This window comes from Boleophthalmus pectinirostris, unplaced genomic scaffold, assembly GCF_026225935.1.
Source record: "Boleophthalmus pectinirostris isolate CB_2022bp ecotype Guang Dong unplaced genomic scaffold, ASM2622593v1 HiC_scaffold_11, whole genome shotgun sequence".
NCBI classification, from domain to species: Eukaryota; Metazoa; Chordata; class Actinopteri; order Gobiiformes; family Gobiidae; genus Boleophthalmus; species Boleophthalmus pectinirostris.
The window spans coordinates 10,348,758-10,365,467 of record NW_026570994.1 but is presented as its reverse complement, the minus strand read 5'-3'; the positions used below and the strand labels follow the sequence as shown (position 1 = coordinate 10,365,467).

At 38.1% G+C, this 16,710-nt stretch overlaps 1 protein-coding gene across 2 annotated transcripts in view; it reads left to right on the top strand.

Moving 5' to 3' along the window:
- Positions 1 to 16,710, top strand: part of dmd (dystrophin) — a 229,785-nt gene that overhangs the window by 20,153 nt on the left and 192,922 nt on the right. For both annotated transcript variants that reach the window (XM_055164366.1, XM_055164360.1), the window contains exons 5-9: positions 5,681 to 5,809; positions 9,937 to 10,032; positions 11,445 to 11,543; positions 13,289 to 13,470; positions 15,253 to 15,403. In XM_055164366.1, the coding sequence (XP_055020341.1) occupies positions 5,681 to 5,809; positions 9,937 to 10,032; positions 11,445 to 11,543; positions 13,289 to 13,470; positions 15,253 to 15,403 (657 nt within the window). The remainder of the gene's footprint in view (positions 1 to 5,680; positions 5,810 to 9,936; positions 10,033 to 11,444; positions 11,544 to 13,288; positions 13,471 to 15,252; positions 15,404 to 16,710) is intronic.

The following is a 16,710-nucleotide window of genomic DNA, read 5'->3' as shown; positions in this document are numbered from 1 at the left end:
CTTGATCTGAGCTTGGTAGTACCGCTAACCTCCCTGCCCATCTGTCACTCCAGAACTGTCTTGGGAGCGTCAAACCTCGCCAATCGCTCGTCAATTCAAAGTTATTTGTCCTGAGAAAGTACGCGCACCTGTTGTCACGTCTGCGGTGGGAGTGTCGGCGTGCGCGCAAATCAGTAACTGTCCAAATGTTACGAGAGCAGCTGTCTTCAAGGATTGTTTCACCTGACAAAAGCTCCGTGCCGTATGTTTCAGCAGACTATATGCTACACGGGCCATTGGAGATTGATTATGGGTACAGACATGGGTTTCTGTATACCATTGTTCTAGTACCAGAAGTGTACTACTACTCAAATTGGCATTGTTCTTTTATAGTGCTATTATTATAATTATGGTAAAGGATCAGATGGGTTTGTTACAGCTTGGTATGGCTAGAGAATTATCTTTAAATTGTCATATTACGCTATTTTCTGAGCTATGTTTTAATGTTTTTTCCTCGTCAAAAACATACTTGGAGTTGTGTTTTGTTTCAGTCACATGTTCTTCTCTCAAACTGAAAACACTCCACTTCCACCTTGTGACGGCATGTGTAATACAGGAAGTGCTCCATTGTATTTTTCAACTCCACACACCTTCACTAGAATCATTTGGATGATTTCAGCCCTGGAACTGCCAATCTCTGCTGAACAAAAGGTAAAAGGTAACTGTTAACTTGAAAACTACCACTATATGACATCACACAGTGGAACAGAGCATTTTGAGCTTTGAAGATGTAGACGTAATAATAAACAAACACATGTGAATGAAACAAAACACAACTCCAGTTATGTTTTTCATAAGGTAATCACGTTAGGAGTGGATTATGCCAGTAAATCTTTATCTGTTTAATGACAATTTGTGGAAACAAGTTAAAAAGAAAGGTACAAAAATACAGGAAGTAGTAGTAAATACCTATAGAATACATCATATCAGCATCAGCAGCACCAAAATGCACAATTTTACAATCATACAAATGCACGAAATGTAGAATTTTTGTGAAAGGAAGGCATTTTTCTAGCGGTTTCCTCCATACCTCTATGTCATATCTGCTGCCCATTTCCAACCAGGAAGTAAAAGAAATTTAAATAAAAAGTAAGATGACCAGTCTTCAGAACTAGGCATGTTTTTGTTTTTTTGTTTCTTTTTTTATTTGGTAAATTGAAAATAAAATTATAAAAATTAGTACATATTAAGTTAAGTAGGAGTTAGTAATTTAGCCTGTCATACACACTTTAATTCCAATATCTATACTTTTTCTCTACCTGTAGTCCTTCTGGCCAAACTTTTTGTGCTCATTTTCCGGAAAAAAAACCACACTTTGAAATGAATAAGTAGACTGCTTTAAAATATAGACAACTTCCAAGGTTTTTTATTCCACAAAAATGAAACCATGCAAGGACGCTGACTCAATGTACACAAAAGGTTTTTTGACGAGCTCTCTTTAGCAAATTGTGTAACGTTCAGTTCAGCCTTGGTGGCACAGTGACAAAACAGTGCTAGGTCGGTACTCTTTCCCACCTACGAAACAGTCACAGGTTAAATTCCCAGAAAGTATGAGGTTATATATTTACATTATTATCCGCTGTGTTGCCATAATATGTAGACAAAAGCAATCAAAAACTCATTCACATTATTATTCTATGTGGTGTTCGTGTATAGTACTAATGAAGCACTGGTGTAATTGGCTCCACTCATAAACGTTATCTGTTACTGCATACAAAATGGCATAGACAAGAAAATACATCATCATTGTTTATGTTGTATTGCAGATCACGTATGTTGGATATAGGAGCGGATTTAAAGACTTCAATTTGTATGTATTAGTCATGAGTAGAGGGTACAACTACCAAATACTTCAAAATAATATCAGAAGTACTAGTACTTAAGAGTAACATCTGATTTATAATTTGAAGTTTATGTAATGAGAAGGATAAAATATTAAATTTTCTGGTCAAAATCTGGTATTTTCAAAGGATCAACCACAAACATTTGATCAATATTGTCAACTTAAAGCTTTGTAGACTTACAGCAAGAAGAGAAGAGTAACCAAAACTTTTATTCAATTAAGAGTACTGTTACACTTTTAAGCACTCAAATAAGTATGCTTTTATTAAAAAGTAGCTCAGTACTAGCAGCCTCTAGTCATTAGGTGACATATTAAAGGGCCCATTACACTATTACCCTAATTTCTGATCTGTTATAATGTCGCTTCCTCATCAAAAACACACCCAGAGTTGTTTTGTTTCATTCACACGTTTAACACACAAACCCTGCATAATTAAGCTTTCTTCTCTCAAACAGGAAGCACTTTGTTCCACCTAGATGTCACGTGGTAGTGGGCAAGTGTTCTATTGTGTTTTCAAACTCCACTAGAATCATTTGGAACAAAAGGTAAAAGGTAACTGTTAACCTGAAAACTACCACTACATAATGTCACAAGATGGAACAGAGCATTTTAAGCTTGGACATGTAGACAGACAAATAATAAAAGGAGTCAATTTTGTATAGTATAGGACCTTTATTTCTAAGAATGTGAAACTAGTATGTATTTTGTCCTTGGTGTAGTTGTATAGCATTTATCTTATAGTCTGGAGGGCATAGCTAAGGTTTTTATCATTTGTGGCCTTTTCTCTGTATCAGCTCCAAGGCCAGTGGATAAACAGGAGATTTACAGGTGGCTGCAGATAAAGATGTAGTCACTTAAGAGCTGGGTGCTTGGATTCGGTGATAAAGGGCTTCAGGCTTGTAATTGCCTTGGCAGCTCTGCTACTGTGTGAAGACGAGATTTGATGTTTGACTTATTTGATTGGGAATATGAAAAGAATTATGCTCGACCAACCGGACAGAACGGAAATGCTCAAAAGGTTGGTTTACTTTTATGAATTTTTGTATCATTTTGCTGGATTAAAACATGAAATTGAACTTTGTGAAACTAGAAACTCAGCGCCAGAGAATATCATACAGACACTACAGACACTACATGTAATTTCTGATAAGGCTACAATTTGCATAGAGTTGGATATAACATGAACATTTAAAGGTGCACTATGTAACTCTGTGGTGTTGCTTGTTGCCATGGAGATGTAATATTTTGCTGTATGGCTTTAACCTTACGTCTATACATGGGAAGAAGCAGGAGATGCTAGATTACAACCCAGCTCACAGTAATGTAAGTTTTTCTATCTATTTTTGAACTACAAAAAAACGTATGTAATCTAATAAATGCAAAAGCATAAATTTAGTGCCATACTGTGAAACATTCCAGGCAAAGCAATTAATTAGACAAGCAGGTAGCAGACTATCCACCAGAAAAGTTATATAGTGCACTTTTAAATACACTTTAAAGGTTCTATATTACACTCTTGTGAGCTTTAAGTCATGTTAGAATGTTGTTTCTTCATCAAAAACATACTTGGAGTGGCGTTTTGTTTCATTCACACATGTTTGAATAAGTTTATTTTTTATTATTAGTCTGTCTACACCTCTAAAGCTCAAAATGCTCTGTTCCACCTTGTGATGTCATGGAGGGGTAGTTTTCAAGTTAATAGGTACATTTTAACCTTTTTTTATAGTAAAGATTAACAATTCTGGGGCTGAAAAGATCCAAATGATTCTAGTGAAGATGTGTGGAGTTTAAAAACACAGTGGAGCCCTTCGTGTATTACCACATGAAATCACAAGAGAGTGTTTTCTGTTTGAGAGAAGAACTCAGCCTAAATATGCAGGATTTGTGCGTTAAACATGTGTGAATGAAACAAAACACAACTCCAGGTAAGTTTGCGATGAGGAAGCACACGTCAGAAAATATACTTGGTAATTGAAGTTCCAACATTACTCCATTCAAATCAGTGTTGATATTATTCTGCCTGGTCAAAGTACTGTATAGTTTTCTTGTATATATATATATATCTATCTTTTACTGTTATTGTTTTGGACTTGATGAGAAAATAGACGGCGTGGAGTGAGACATCAGCCCCAGCGTGTTCTCCTGACCCGGCTCAGCAGACATATCGATTGTGAACAGGAGGTCTCACTCTGCTCTCCGTCTCTCGTCCATTCTGTCCACATCACATTTTTGTTGTGTGTGCATGAGCAGCTCCCACGTCTGCAGTCTCTGTCTCTGGGTTTCCATCCAACTATTCACAAATAAATACCAATATTATAGTGTATTTAATAGAGATAATACCTTAGCACTTTACAATGACTACACTGTTTATAGCCTTAAAGGTGCATTATGTAACTTTTCTGGTGAAGGGTCTGTGAAATGCTTTCACCATCCTGTTATTACTTTGTCTGGAATGTTTCACAGTATGGTATTAAGCGTTTCCATCTTCAGAGAGATCAAACCAGGCCAAGTTACAGGTGAGATCTGTGGAGAGGCGACCCCGTTTGCAGTCAGAATGCCTGTAACCACCTGTAATTGAATAAATGTAAGGTCGAGCTGTTTAATGTCATACTGTGAAACATTCCAGGCAGAGCAACGGCATATCCATAGAAGCAGGTGACGGATCCTCCACCGAAAAGACACAGACTAAATTCATCATGAGCAAATGGTTAAATAAGAATGATTCAGGTTTAGTAAGGGGTTAGAGCCAAAAGTATCAAAAATCTGATACTAATAGATATGAAAACTAATATCGAAAGTAGATACTCATTTGAGCAAGTATTGACACTGCAAAAATTCAAGACAAAATAGGACAAAATTTTAGCTTTTCTGAACAATGTCATTTTGAGTTTTATCAGCACAAGTATAAGACCTCACTGGTAACATAAAAAAGTACTAAGTAGTATTTATTTTGTGTATAAAAATAGCATCCTCATTGTGGTATCGTAATCCATACTGAATATTGAATCAGTTCCGTAGTTTGAAATTAAGACAAAACATTGCAAAAGAAAGAAAAAAAATGTTGTTGGTGTTATTCTATTTGGACATTGTTCATATTATGTCTTTATAACACAGAAATATAGAATAAAAAATACAGAAAATATGTATAACCAGGTCTTAGCTGTGATATACGCTTTTTTGACAGTTACGGATATTGAATATTTTTTTGAATTCACCTCCCAAAACTACCTACTATGAATAATAATTTAAACATTTTTGACACAAATCTCAATTATATATTTTCAAATATTTCATTCAAAATTGGATGGAAACATTGCTTCCATGTGATTATTCATGTTTTGCTTTCTGTTCTTTTTTTTGTTTCTCTCTGTCTCTCTCTCGCTGTCATCACCTTTCTCCCTGCTCCTCTGCTCCTCTCTTTTTTATTTTGGCTTGTTTTGTCTGGCACCCCCCTCTATTCCTCTTTCCCCCCTCTCTCCCTATCTACCTCTCTTCTTCTCTCCCTCTCCTCCTCTGCCTCTGTCTCCACCTCTCTCTCTCTGCTCCTCTTCTCCACCTCTGTCTCTCTCTCTTCCTCTCCTCCTCTCCTCTCGTCCTCCTCTGTCTCTCTCTCTTTCTCTCCCTCTCCTCCTCTGCCTCTGTCTCCACCTCTCTCTCTCTGCTCCTCTTCTCCTCCTCTGTCTCTCTCTCTTTCTCTCCTCTTCTCTCTCCTCTCCTCCACCTCTGTCTCTCTCTCCTCTATCTCTCCTCTCCTCCTCTCTCTCTCCTCTCGTCCTCCTCTGTCTCTCTCGCTCTCAGATCACCGTCAGTGTTGCGCAGGGTCGTGTCCGGAGCCCCTCCCCTCAGCCTCGCTATAAAAGCTATGCCTACACGCAGGCCGCATATGTCCAGTCCCCCGAGCAAAAGAGGAGACGCGTTACGGATCAGGTCCGTGTTAGCAACAGCACTAACCCTCCACATTCTCTGCAGCTTATATGTGTGCTGGCATGTGCCCTCATCTGTCTGCTTGTCTGTGTCCCATCACCATGACAACGAACACTATTTTTTAAATTTTATTTTTGTGATAAAAAAGTTGCTGGAAAATATTGTTTCAAGATGGAGGTTTTTATGGTAACAAATGTGTTAAAACATTAAAGGTGCATTGTGTAACTTTTCTGGTAGAAGCTCCGTCACCTGCTTGTTTCTATGAAGATGTCATTGCTCTACCTGGAATGTTCCACAGTATGACATTAAACAGCTTTCTCTCACACTTATTCAATTGCAGATGGTTTTATAGCTCAAAAATACCTAGAAAATTGTCATTCTGATTGAGTGGGGTTGCGTCTCCGCAGATCTGACCTGTAACTTGCTCTGGTTTGGTCTCCACAACAATAGAAAGTTTTAATACCATACTGTGAAACCCTCCACCAGAAAAGTTACACAATGCACCTTTAAAGACATTAAAAGCTTGAAGGTGCACTTTTCTACTTGTCACCATGGAGATTTTAGTCTGAAATTGTCTGGAGCAGTACGGCATTAAACTTTTCTAACTCCATAGAGATAAACAGGGTAAGTCAGGTCTGTGGAGAGGTGGTCCTGCTGACAATAAGAATGTAAATTTTTTAGGATATTTTTGGTCAATAAAAATACATGACATAACTGAATAAATGCATGTTAAAATAAATTTTATCCTATACAGTGGTTCAAGGTTAAGCATTACTTCTCTCTCTTTATAATAATAATAATAATACATTTTAATTGCAATGCACTTTACATTAGCCAAGAAAATCTCAAAGTGCTACAGTAAAAACATTCCTAAAAGCTTGAACATTAAAATCGACAAATAGCAAAGTCAGCTATTCAGCCATCAGACTGATTGAATAAAAATATCTTTGAATGTCAGATGTTTTTTTTAAATTCAGAAAGATGACACAGTGCATCTCTAAATATAGAAAATATTAGCAACATTTTACTTTATTTTTTGTGTGAATTTTAATTGTTGTTTAAAGGTGCACGATGTAACTTTTTGGTTGTGGGTCAGTCACCTGCTTGTTTCTATGGAAATCTTACAGCTCTTCCTTGAATATTCCACAGTATGACATTAAACAGCTCTTTCTCTCACATTTATTAAATTACAGGTGGTTTTACAGTTCAAAAATACCTAGAAAAGCAGGCATTCATTCTGATTGTAAGCGGTTTTGCCTCTCCACAGATCTGACCTGTAACTTGGTCTGGTTTGGTCTCCATGAATAGAAAAAGGTTTAATACCATACTGTGAAACATTCTAGACAAAGTAATAACACCTCCACTGAGAAAAGCATTTGATGAACACTCCACCAGAAAATGTACACAATGCACCTTTAAATTTTTTCAAACATTTAGAAAAAATTAAAATAACAAAAGAAAAGAAAAGAAGAGAAAAAGAAAACAAGACAAAAAACTATGGGTGTTGGTAGTTGGAGGGCTCAATAGTTCAAGTTTAAAAGTTAGTTCCAATTTTCAAAGTCTGTTAAAGAACAAAAACAATTTTTAGAAACCAACTTTACAAAAAGTTCCCACAGAGCTCCTCACATCTTGGTAACCGCTTGTAACTGTACATTTATAGACCAGGCCAAGACATCTGACCTGTTCACTCATATAACACTATGCTACATAACATCTATAGTTAGCCTTATTTGCCAAACTCCTACTCACGCTGCCTGCATCTGACCTAAAACCTGACCTTCAGAAAATATTAAAGGTCTTATAATACACAAAACTGACTCTTGTTGTTGTTGATGTTGTTGACTCTGATGTTGTTACTTCCTCAAAAACATACCTCTAATTGTGTGAAAGTGATTCTCGTGAAAGTGTATGGAGTTTCAAAGTATAACAGAGCACTTCCTGTATTACCGGATGACATCACAAGGTGGAACTGTAGAGATGGAAGTGTTTTCAGTTTGAGAAAAGAACAAAATTTGCAAGATGTGTGTGTTAAACTTGAATGAACAAAACACAGCTCCAGGTATGTCTGTGATGAGGAAACAACATTATAACAGATCAGAAAATAGCATTCCATGGGCCCTTTAAAGACTCAGAAAGCCATCCACTCTGTAAATATTTGCCTTGAGAAATAATTTAGCTTTCAAAACATGTAAAAATGTACTTTGTGTAACAGTGTACATTTTACAGTCACAGTGTTGTCTGATTCTTGCAGCGCGTTATTTAACCGTGCACCTCTCGTCGCATACAAATCACAGAAGCATTCACCGTCTCTCCTCCCCTGTGATATTCGCCATCTCTTTCCAAATTTGACATTTTCACGACAATGATGCATTCTGGGAGCCATCACCCGTAACTAAAGGCGGACTCGTGATTTCCATAGAGGAGTCAGAGGGAATATGCTCTCACTGTGTCAAATGTGTGATGTACCTGCGTGGGGTCTGGTTTAACATGGAGACCACCTTAAAGGCATTAGCCAGGGGAGCGGGTCATTTGTCAGATAAGATTTAGCAGAGCCCCCCCTGCTGTTCACAATTGAGTAAGAATGCGATTGTGATTTATTATTCATGGGCAAGTCAGGGCTCAGGTGTTAAAGAGGTTTTAAGAATGGCAAGGAACAAAGAAAGATGTACAGATTGTGCATAGATCGCAATTGGAATCTGTAAAATTGAAAAAGAAATGTTAGATGAAAGTCTTTTACAACTAAGAATGGAGATTTTGATTTATATTTCAAATCCAAAACAGTTTGAAAGTGTTTCTCTAATACTGAATTCAAAAAAGGTTTATAGCATGCCTAAATCAGAATTCTAATTTCAAGTTTTTTATAATACATTTTATAAAAAATAAATTCAAATCAGCTTACATCTGACAGATGTTAAAAGGTGTACTGCGCAGCATTTCTTGTGGAGAGTCTGACATCTGATGTCTCCACAGAAAAGTTATTGCTTTGACTAGAATGTTCCACAGCAGGGGTGTCTCAAATTCACAGAGGGCCAAAATTTAAAACTGGGACTAAGTTGTGGGCCAAACTAAATATTTATTGAAAGATTTCAACAACATCTGCATGTTTTTTCTTCTTTCGAGATATGTAATGTTAAACCTTTTCTTATTAAAATAAATGTTTAATAATAGTTTTCTTTGAACACTGAATCCAGAACAAGCATAATATCAAATAATAACAACATTTAAAATAAATAATGTCTCTATCTGTAGCCGGCGGGCAGCTCTTGTACAAATTTGTCATGATCTCTCGTGGGCCAAATATAATTATATCGTGGACCAAATGTGTCCCCCGGGCCTGAGTTTGACATGTCTGTTCTACAGTGTAGATTATACCTATTTATCACATGGGAGACAAGCAGGTTACAGCACTATGCAACATTACAGTCCAGATCTGTGGAGAGTCACCCCTTTTCATGGGAAGAATTTGTATGTTTTTGAGGAATAGAAACACACGTAATGAATAAATGCTATATGGATATGTTTAAAGCCATACCGTGGAACATTCCAGGCAAAGCAATAACAGATTAATTTAGACAAGCAGATGGCAGATTCTCCATCAAAGAAGTTGTGGAATATATCAAAAACAATAATCGCACATGTTCACATTTCTTGTAAAATTCAAATAAAAATGACCTCTGTTGCTCTATAAGCATTTTTCACACTTGAGGCTGAAACTTCTGTCTACAGATAAGAACGCCGCATTTTGTATTCAATTATAATAAAAGCTATAGAAAGCCCCTATCAGAGTCGAGCATTGTCATCTTAAACAAACCAAGCAGCGCGAGTCCGAGGCAGTAGTTATCTTTGCCTGGGGCTCTTTGTATCTCTGGACCTTATTACCACAGAGAAGAATGGGCCTGGAGGGGTGAGAGTCACAGTTGTTAGAGCCCAGATCAGTAGCACATGGAGCGATAGAGAGAGATAGTGATAGAGAGATACACAGGGACAAGTTGGACAAAAGCCCCTGTCTGCCTGTCTGCGCCGTAATGGTCCGAGCTTACAAGCCTCTCTCAGCTGACTTCATTCGTTCAGTTGTTTCTCACTCCATCTTACACTGTTTAAAGTGTGTGTCTCTTCTTCTTCTTCTGTAGTTCCTGAGTACGGCCCACGAGGAGCTCCAAAGAGGGCTGAGTCCACTGCCACCAGGATCCACCAGTCTGGAGAGCTACCAGGCTGCGCTCGAAGAGGTATTGTTGTAATATTAAAGCATTAGAGCAACACTAAATATGTGATTAAAGGAAGGGTATTATGCAAAAGCAATTTCTTGTATAATAATAATGTTCCTTCATCAAGAACATGCCTGAAGCGTTTTTCGATGTCATTCATGCGTGTTTCTGTAATTTTGCAAGCTCTTCCGGCCTCTATTCAAACCCTTCTTACGCTTAGCTGTAAGATTGTGTGAAATTCTCAGCCCACGAGCAAACCTCCATCATCCAAGCTCCCACGTGACAATTCTTAATAAATATACAAAAACATGGTACAAAACAGTACACAACAACTTGACAAACCTGATGCGATGTGCAGTAGATGATTGTGTCATGATAGCGCTCTAAACGGGGCAGAGAGCAAAGGAAATCGAGTCTCAGAGCACCAAAAATGAAAGCAAACTTATTAAACATGTTCATATGTTGTTTTTGTCGAGTATACCGTTTTCTAAACAATAAAAGGTAACATAGTGATCTAAATATGTTATATGTTAGCAGTTACTACCCCACAGAAGTAAAATACCCCCTCTTAATTTTTTTTTCTAAAACTACTGACATTTTGACTGTGAAATCCATGTTTTTTAAATATTTGTTCTTAATCCTTTTATTAATTTGAAGAATTTAAGGCTGTGTTCACACTCACGTATGATGAATTTCAATCCTTTTGAGAACATTAAATTGACTTTCACTTCATTTATTTTTCATTTCCTGATCCTGACCTTTAACATAGTCACTATTTGCCACACCTTAAAGGGCCAATATGAAATTATTTTCTGATCTCTGTTTATTTTGTTCATTTTCTCTTCAAACCATACCTGGAGTTGTGTTTTGTTTCATTTAACACACAAATTATGGAAACACACCGATCCGTCTTGTGATGTCATGTGGTGATACAGGAAGTGCTCCATTGTGTTTTTACACTCCGTACACCTTCACTAGAATTGCTTGGATGATTTCAGTCCTGGAATTGCCAATCTCTGTTGAACAAAAGGTAAAAAAAGGTAGCTGTTAGCTTTAAAACTACCTCTGTATGACATCACAAGGTGGAACAGAGCATTTTGATCTTTGGAGATGAATGAATGAAATTAAACACAACTTCAGGTATGTTTTTGAGGAGGTAACAACATTATAATATGACTTAAAGCTACAAGGGACAATTTTGTGTAATGTCAAGTTGTGAGTGTATACAGATGTTACTCCTCACAGAGTCATAATTCTCCAACCACATAAACTGGGACTAATGGAGGACCAAACCAGCACAGTGTGAACGCAGACTTGAAAGGATAAAGATAAAATATATTGTAATCTAACATCTTTGTGTGCCAGAAAATGTGTATCACTGACTGTGTATAGCCAGACAGACCTGGTGTAACCTTATTGTTCCCTGTGCGTAGGTGTTGACGTGGCTGTTGTCGGCAGAAGATGGACTCCAGGCCCAACCGCCGATCTCCAACAACGTGGAGGAGGTCAAAGAGCAGTTCCACACACACGAGGTGAGCAGGCCCGCTCTGTTATATATCTGTGAACTTTTTCAACCTGGAGAGACACACAAAGAGTAGAAGTTTTATTAGTTTTACTGAATAGAGAGGAAAGGGTGATGATAGGATGAAGAGATTGAAGAGGACAATGAAAGGATGAGGAGAGTGAGGGTGACGATGAGAGAATGAGGAGAATGAAGGGGACAATGAGAGGATGAGGAGAATGAAGAGAATGATGACAGGATGAGGAGAATGAAGAGGACGATGAGAGGATGAGGAGAATGAAGATGACGATGAGATGATGAGAATGAAGAGGATGATGAGAGGATGGGGAGAATGAAGAGGACGATGAGAGGATGAAGAGAGTGAAGGGAAGGATGAGATGATGAAACGAGTGAAGGGAATGATGAGAGGATGAGGAGAAGAGGACGATGAGGAGAATGAAGAGGATGAGGAGAATGAAGAAGACAATGAGCTGATGAGGAGAGTGAGGACGACGATGAGAGGATGAGGAGAATGAAGAGGACAATGAGAGGATGAGGAGAATGAAGGCGAGGGTGAGAAGAGAGTGAAGGGGATGATGAAAGGATGAGAGGTATTTGCAGTGAGGTGATGAGGGCTGAGGAGCAGGTACTGTGTGAGGTAGATGGGAGTGAAGTTAGGTCTCCCAGGCTGAATTAACGCCAGCTCCATTTGTACACACAGGGTCGTACAGGTCCGCCATTAAAGGAGCAGACATGTTTGTGTAGAGCAGCGTGAGGCTTTTTGTCACAGACCACAGGGACAGACTGTTATGGAGACAGCCTCAAGTGGCTCTGGCTCTGGCTCCTGTTTGTAGCTTTTGGAGGTTGGAGCTTCAATAAGAGTGCGTGCCAAGCCTGTCAGACAGTCCAAGTCTAAAGCTTTTTATGTAGATGCGAAATACTGGATGTTTCACTAATTATCGAGCTACAGGGGAAGTGTAAATTACTAACACAAACTCAGATTTATTTTTAAAGGTGTAATATGTAACTTTCTGCCACATGCTTGTCTCCACGGAGATGTTATTGCTTTCAGTGGAATGTTCCACTGGATGACAATGTTGCATATATTCAACATGTATTTATTTAAGATGTTTTACAGCTAAAGAAAAAAACATGCGTTCTTACCTCTCCACAGATATGTCTGGAGACCACCTCCTGGTCTCCAGATTAGTTTAATGCCATACTGTGGAACATTCTAAGCAAAGACATTCTTTAAGGAGACAAGCAAGTTGTGGACTCACAACCAGAAGTTAGATAGTCAATTCATATTTCTTTTTCCCAAATACTGTAATTTTCTGTACATACAGTTCTATATCAGAATGGCCACAACCAAGCTCGATTACTCCTCATGAGCTAAATTTGTCCCAATGGCAGTGTAAACCTGTGTAACTGAATGAGACAATCTAAGACTATAATGTGATTTTATGATCCCATATCATATTTACCTTCTACTGTATGCCCCTCGCCTGGGGCGCTGGTGTAAGTATGTTCTTGATGGATGCAGTCTTCCTAGAAGTGTGGCTTCTATTGACTTTTGAGCTCCAAATGAAATTAACCCTGAACATTTTGCTGGCGAGACCCTGGGAGGACCATAGACGAGCTAAGTGCTGCCTGTAAATGGATTAAGCGGCGAGGTGAGAGGGGAAAATGGCTTTTGAGAGGCCCTGAAGAGAGCTGGGAGGGGAGTTACACTTGTAATGTAGACACTCTGTGAAACATATGCTGCTTTGTCTGTAGGGCTACATGGTGGAGCTGACCACGCACCAGGGCAGTGTGGGGAGGGTGCTGAGAGCTGGCGCCGCCCTGCTGGCCGAGGGCAACCTGAGCGCAGAGGAGGAACAAGAGGTGCGCGAGCAGATGAACCTCCTGAACTCAAGATGGGAGCACCTAAGGGTGGCCAGTATGGAGAGGCAGAGCAGGTCAGTGTGTGGTCAGTGCGAGACAAACAGAAGTAATGTATTCAGTGTAATGAAATGATGATGAAATAGGTTTATATTGTATGATTTGGTGGATTTTCATTTTAAAGGTCCTCTATTACACAAAATTGACTCTTGTAAGCCATGTTAGAATGTTGTTACTGTGTCAAAAACATATCAGAAGTTGTGTTTTATTTCATTCACACGTTTGAGTAATCCCCCTTTCTCTCTACATCATCAAAGCTCAAAATGCTCTGCTCCACTTTGTAATATCATGTAGGGTTGTTTTCAAGTTAACAGGCAATTCCATGGGTAAAATTATGCAAATGATGGTGTAATGAAAGTGTTTTCAGTTTGAGAAAAGACCTATATATGCAGGATTTGTGTGTTAAACATATGTTTTTGATGAGGAAATGACATTATAACATAAATCATAAATTACTATATGGGCCCTTTAATTTTAAAAAAAGAAAGAAAAAGTAACCTATAATGTAAAATATATGTTTCCAAGTTCCAATGGGCAACATGTATTTGGTTTCTGTTCAGCTTTAATTATGTTTTGACTCAAATTTGCCTAAAGGAAAATATAATTTTTTTATTGCAGCAGATAAAATGGAGAAAATGAAGGGCTTATAGAAAATGCACTCTGATTCCACCATCCACCATAACACACAGCACAGCAAAGTTGTTTATTTAAAGTGAATTAATAAATACATTTTGTAATTATTATATGCAGTAACATCATAATATATTAATAAAGATATAATGGAAACAAAAAAAAATCAAAAATCAGTTCCTGAACAGCTTTAGAATGTTCTTAAGCTGTAGCAAAACTGTATCAAAAATAAGAGCACATAGACTATGAAACCTAGAGTATGAAATAAAGAGTATCGACATCGGTATTGAGTATTGAGTCTGTTCCTTAGTATTGAAATTGATGTTGATATTTCAGTATTATGGGCATTTACCTGATCAATTTTCTATCTCTTTGCACAGTGAGAAAAGGACACAGAACAGTAGCCAGTGCTCAGCTCCACTGTGACCCCATTATGAAGCTCAGTGCTCTGCTATCCCACACCGTGCCACTTTTAATTAACCATGCTACAATCTCTGTGATAATCATGTAGAGGATGCTAGCACAAAGCACAAGGCTATGACTGTTAATACTCCCCATGCAAGTCTCTACACCTCAACAGTGACCTCCAAGTGTCCTTCTTAGTGTCCTTCTTGGTGTCCTTGTTGTATTTTGAATAGTCTCCTGTGGCCTCAAATTACGCTATTTTCTGATTGTTATAATGTGGATATAACCTGGAATTTTGATTAATTCACATGTTTAAAACCCAGATTCTGCATATTTAGGCTGAGTTCTCTCAGAAAACTCCTTGTTCCACCTTGCAATGTCATGTCTTAATGCAGGAAGTGCTCCACTGTGTTTTTAAACTTCATACACCTTCACTAGAATCATTTGGATAACTTTAGCCTTGGAACTGCCAATCTCTACTGAACTAAATGTAAAAGGTATTTGTTAACTTGAAAACTACCACTTCATGACATTACAAGGTGGAACAGAGCATTTTCAGCTTTGGAGATGTAGACAGACTTATAATAAAGGGTTACTCAAACATCTGTGAATGAATCAAAACACAACTTCAAGCATGTTTTTTGAGGGGGGAATATTTTTAACATAATATAGGACCTTTTAACAGCCTCTACACCTTGACAATGACCTCCAAGTGTCCTTCATAGGGTCCTTCATGTGTTTTTAATGGTCTCATGTTGTTCCAGGCTCCATGAAGTGCTGATGGAGCTCCAGCAGCAGCAGTTACAGCAGCTGACAGACTGGCTGGATGTGACCGAGGCTCGCATTAAGAGGATGAGCGCTCAGCCTCTGGGACCAGACCTGGAGGACGTCAAGCACCAAGTGGAGGAGCATAAGGTGAGAGAGGGGACATGTTATGCAAAATTGAGTACTAGTTAGAGTGATTCGTGCATTTTGTCAGTAATCTTTATTCTCCTGCAATCAAGACTCTATTGCTCTGAAAATTTATGTTTTACCCTATACAAGCCCCGTCACCCACTGCTCTGCGTGTGCTACGTTTTGGTTTTTGGTTTTGTCGTACAAGATGGTTCACTACTGTCAGACAAAAGCATAATATTTTTTTTCTTATTTTTTTGGACAGTTCATATTAATGAACATTTAAAATGTAAATATGCAGAGATTATAGCCAACATGTCTCATTTTCATCTTCAGTCCCTCAGCTGGTTGATGTTAAACAGTACAGCAATAATTACACAAAAGTAACACCAGCTCACTCACTATACATACAATTATAAGAACAGTTCATTTGAAGTTGGGGATTAAAAGTGAAAAAAACTTCTCAATATAAAGACGTCAAATTTGTGTCTTCTTTAAAAGCATTTCTCCATGAATCACAAGGTTGGTGGTTCAGTCCCATTACTATACGTCAGTACAGTATATCTTTGGGCAAGACACGTCACCCTTCTTACATATGCCTGGAAGAGTGTGTGTGATTGATTTTGGTCAGAGAAGCCACTGGCACAAATTGGTACCCACATTTCTATTAGTCTGACAACACTTTTATTTCTTTATTTATTGCAAACAATACTTTGTGTTAACTAAAAATGTTTTGGCATCAGTACCATTAGATAGAACTCACTTTTTGCCTCGGTGCGCCCTACATTTGCAAGTAGTCAGTTAACATGATCTGCAGAGCTCCAGTGTTGTTGAGTTTACTGAGTAAGAGAATCTAACAAAAGCTTTTGTTACAGCATTTACTCTCCCACTTTATCCCCACTGACTCTTTGTCTCTCTTATTTATGCACATCGTTGTTAATAAATACAACGAATCCCTTTGCAGTTGTCACAAAAGGGCAGGTTTTCTACAGAGAATATTATGTTTACCAGCTCACACATATACTTGTGTTTCTGCTGTAAACTTAGGCTCCTATTAATCAGGATGGACTTCAGGGATGGACTGTTATCCCTCTTTAGTCCTCTAGTGGCTCTTATTATTTCTACACAGTTGCAGTTATGTTATGCCAAAAACAATACATGCTTAAATGAGAAACTTTCCTATATTCATCTTAAAGTTGCATTGTGTAACTTTTCTGGTGAAGGATATGCAAAATCCTTTTCACTGTGGAGATGTTTACTCTGTCTGGAATTTTTCGCAGTATGTCTGTTTTTGTATTTATTTTTGAGTTATAAAACCACTTGTAATT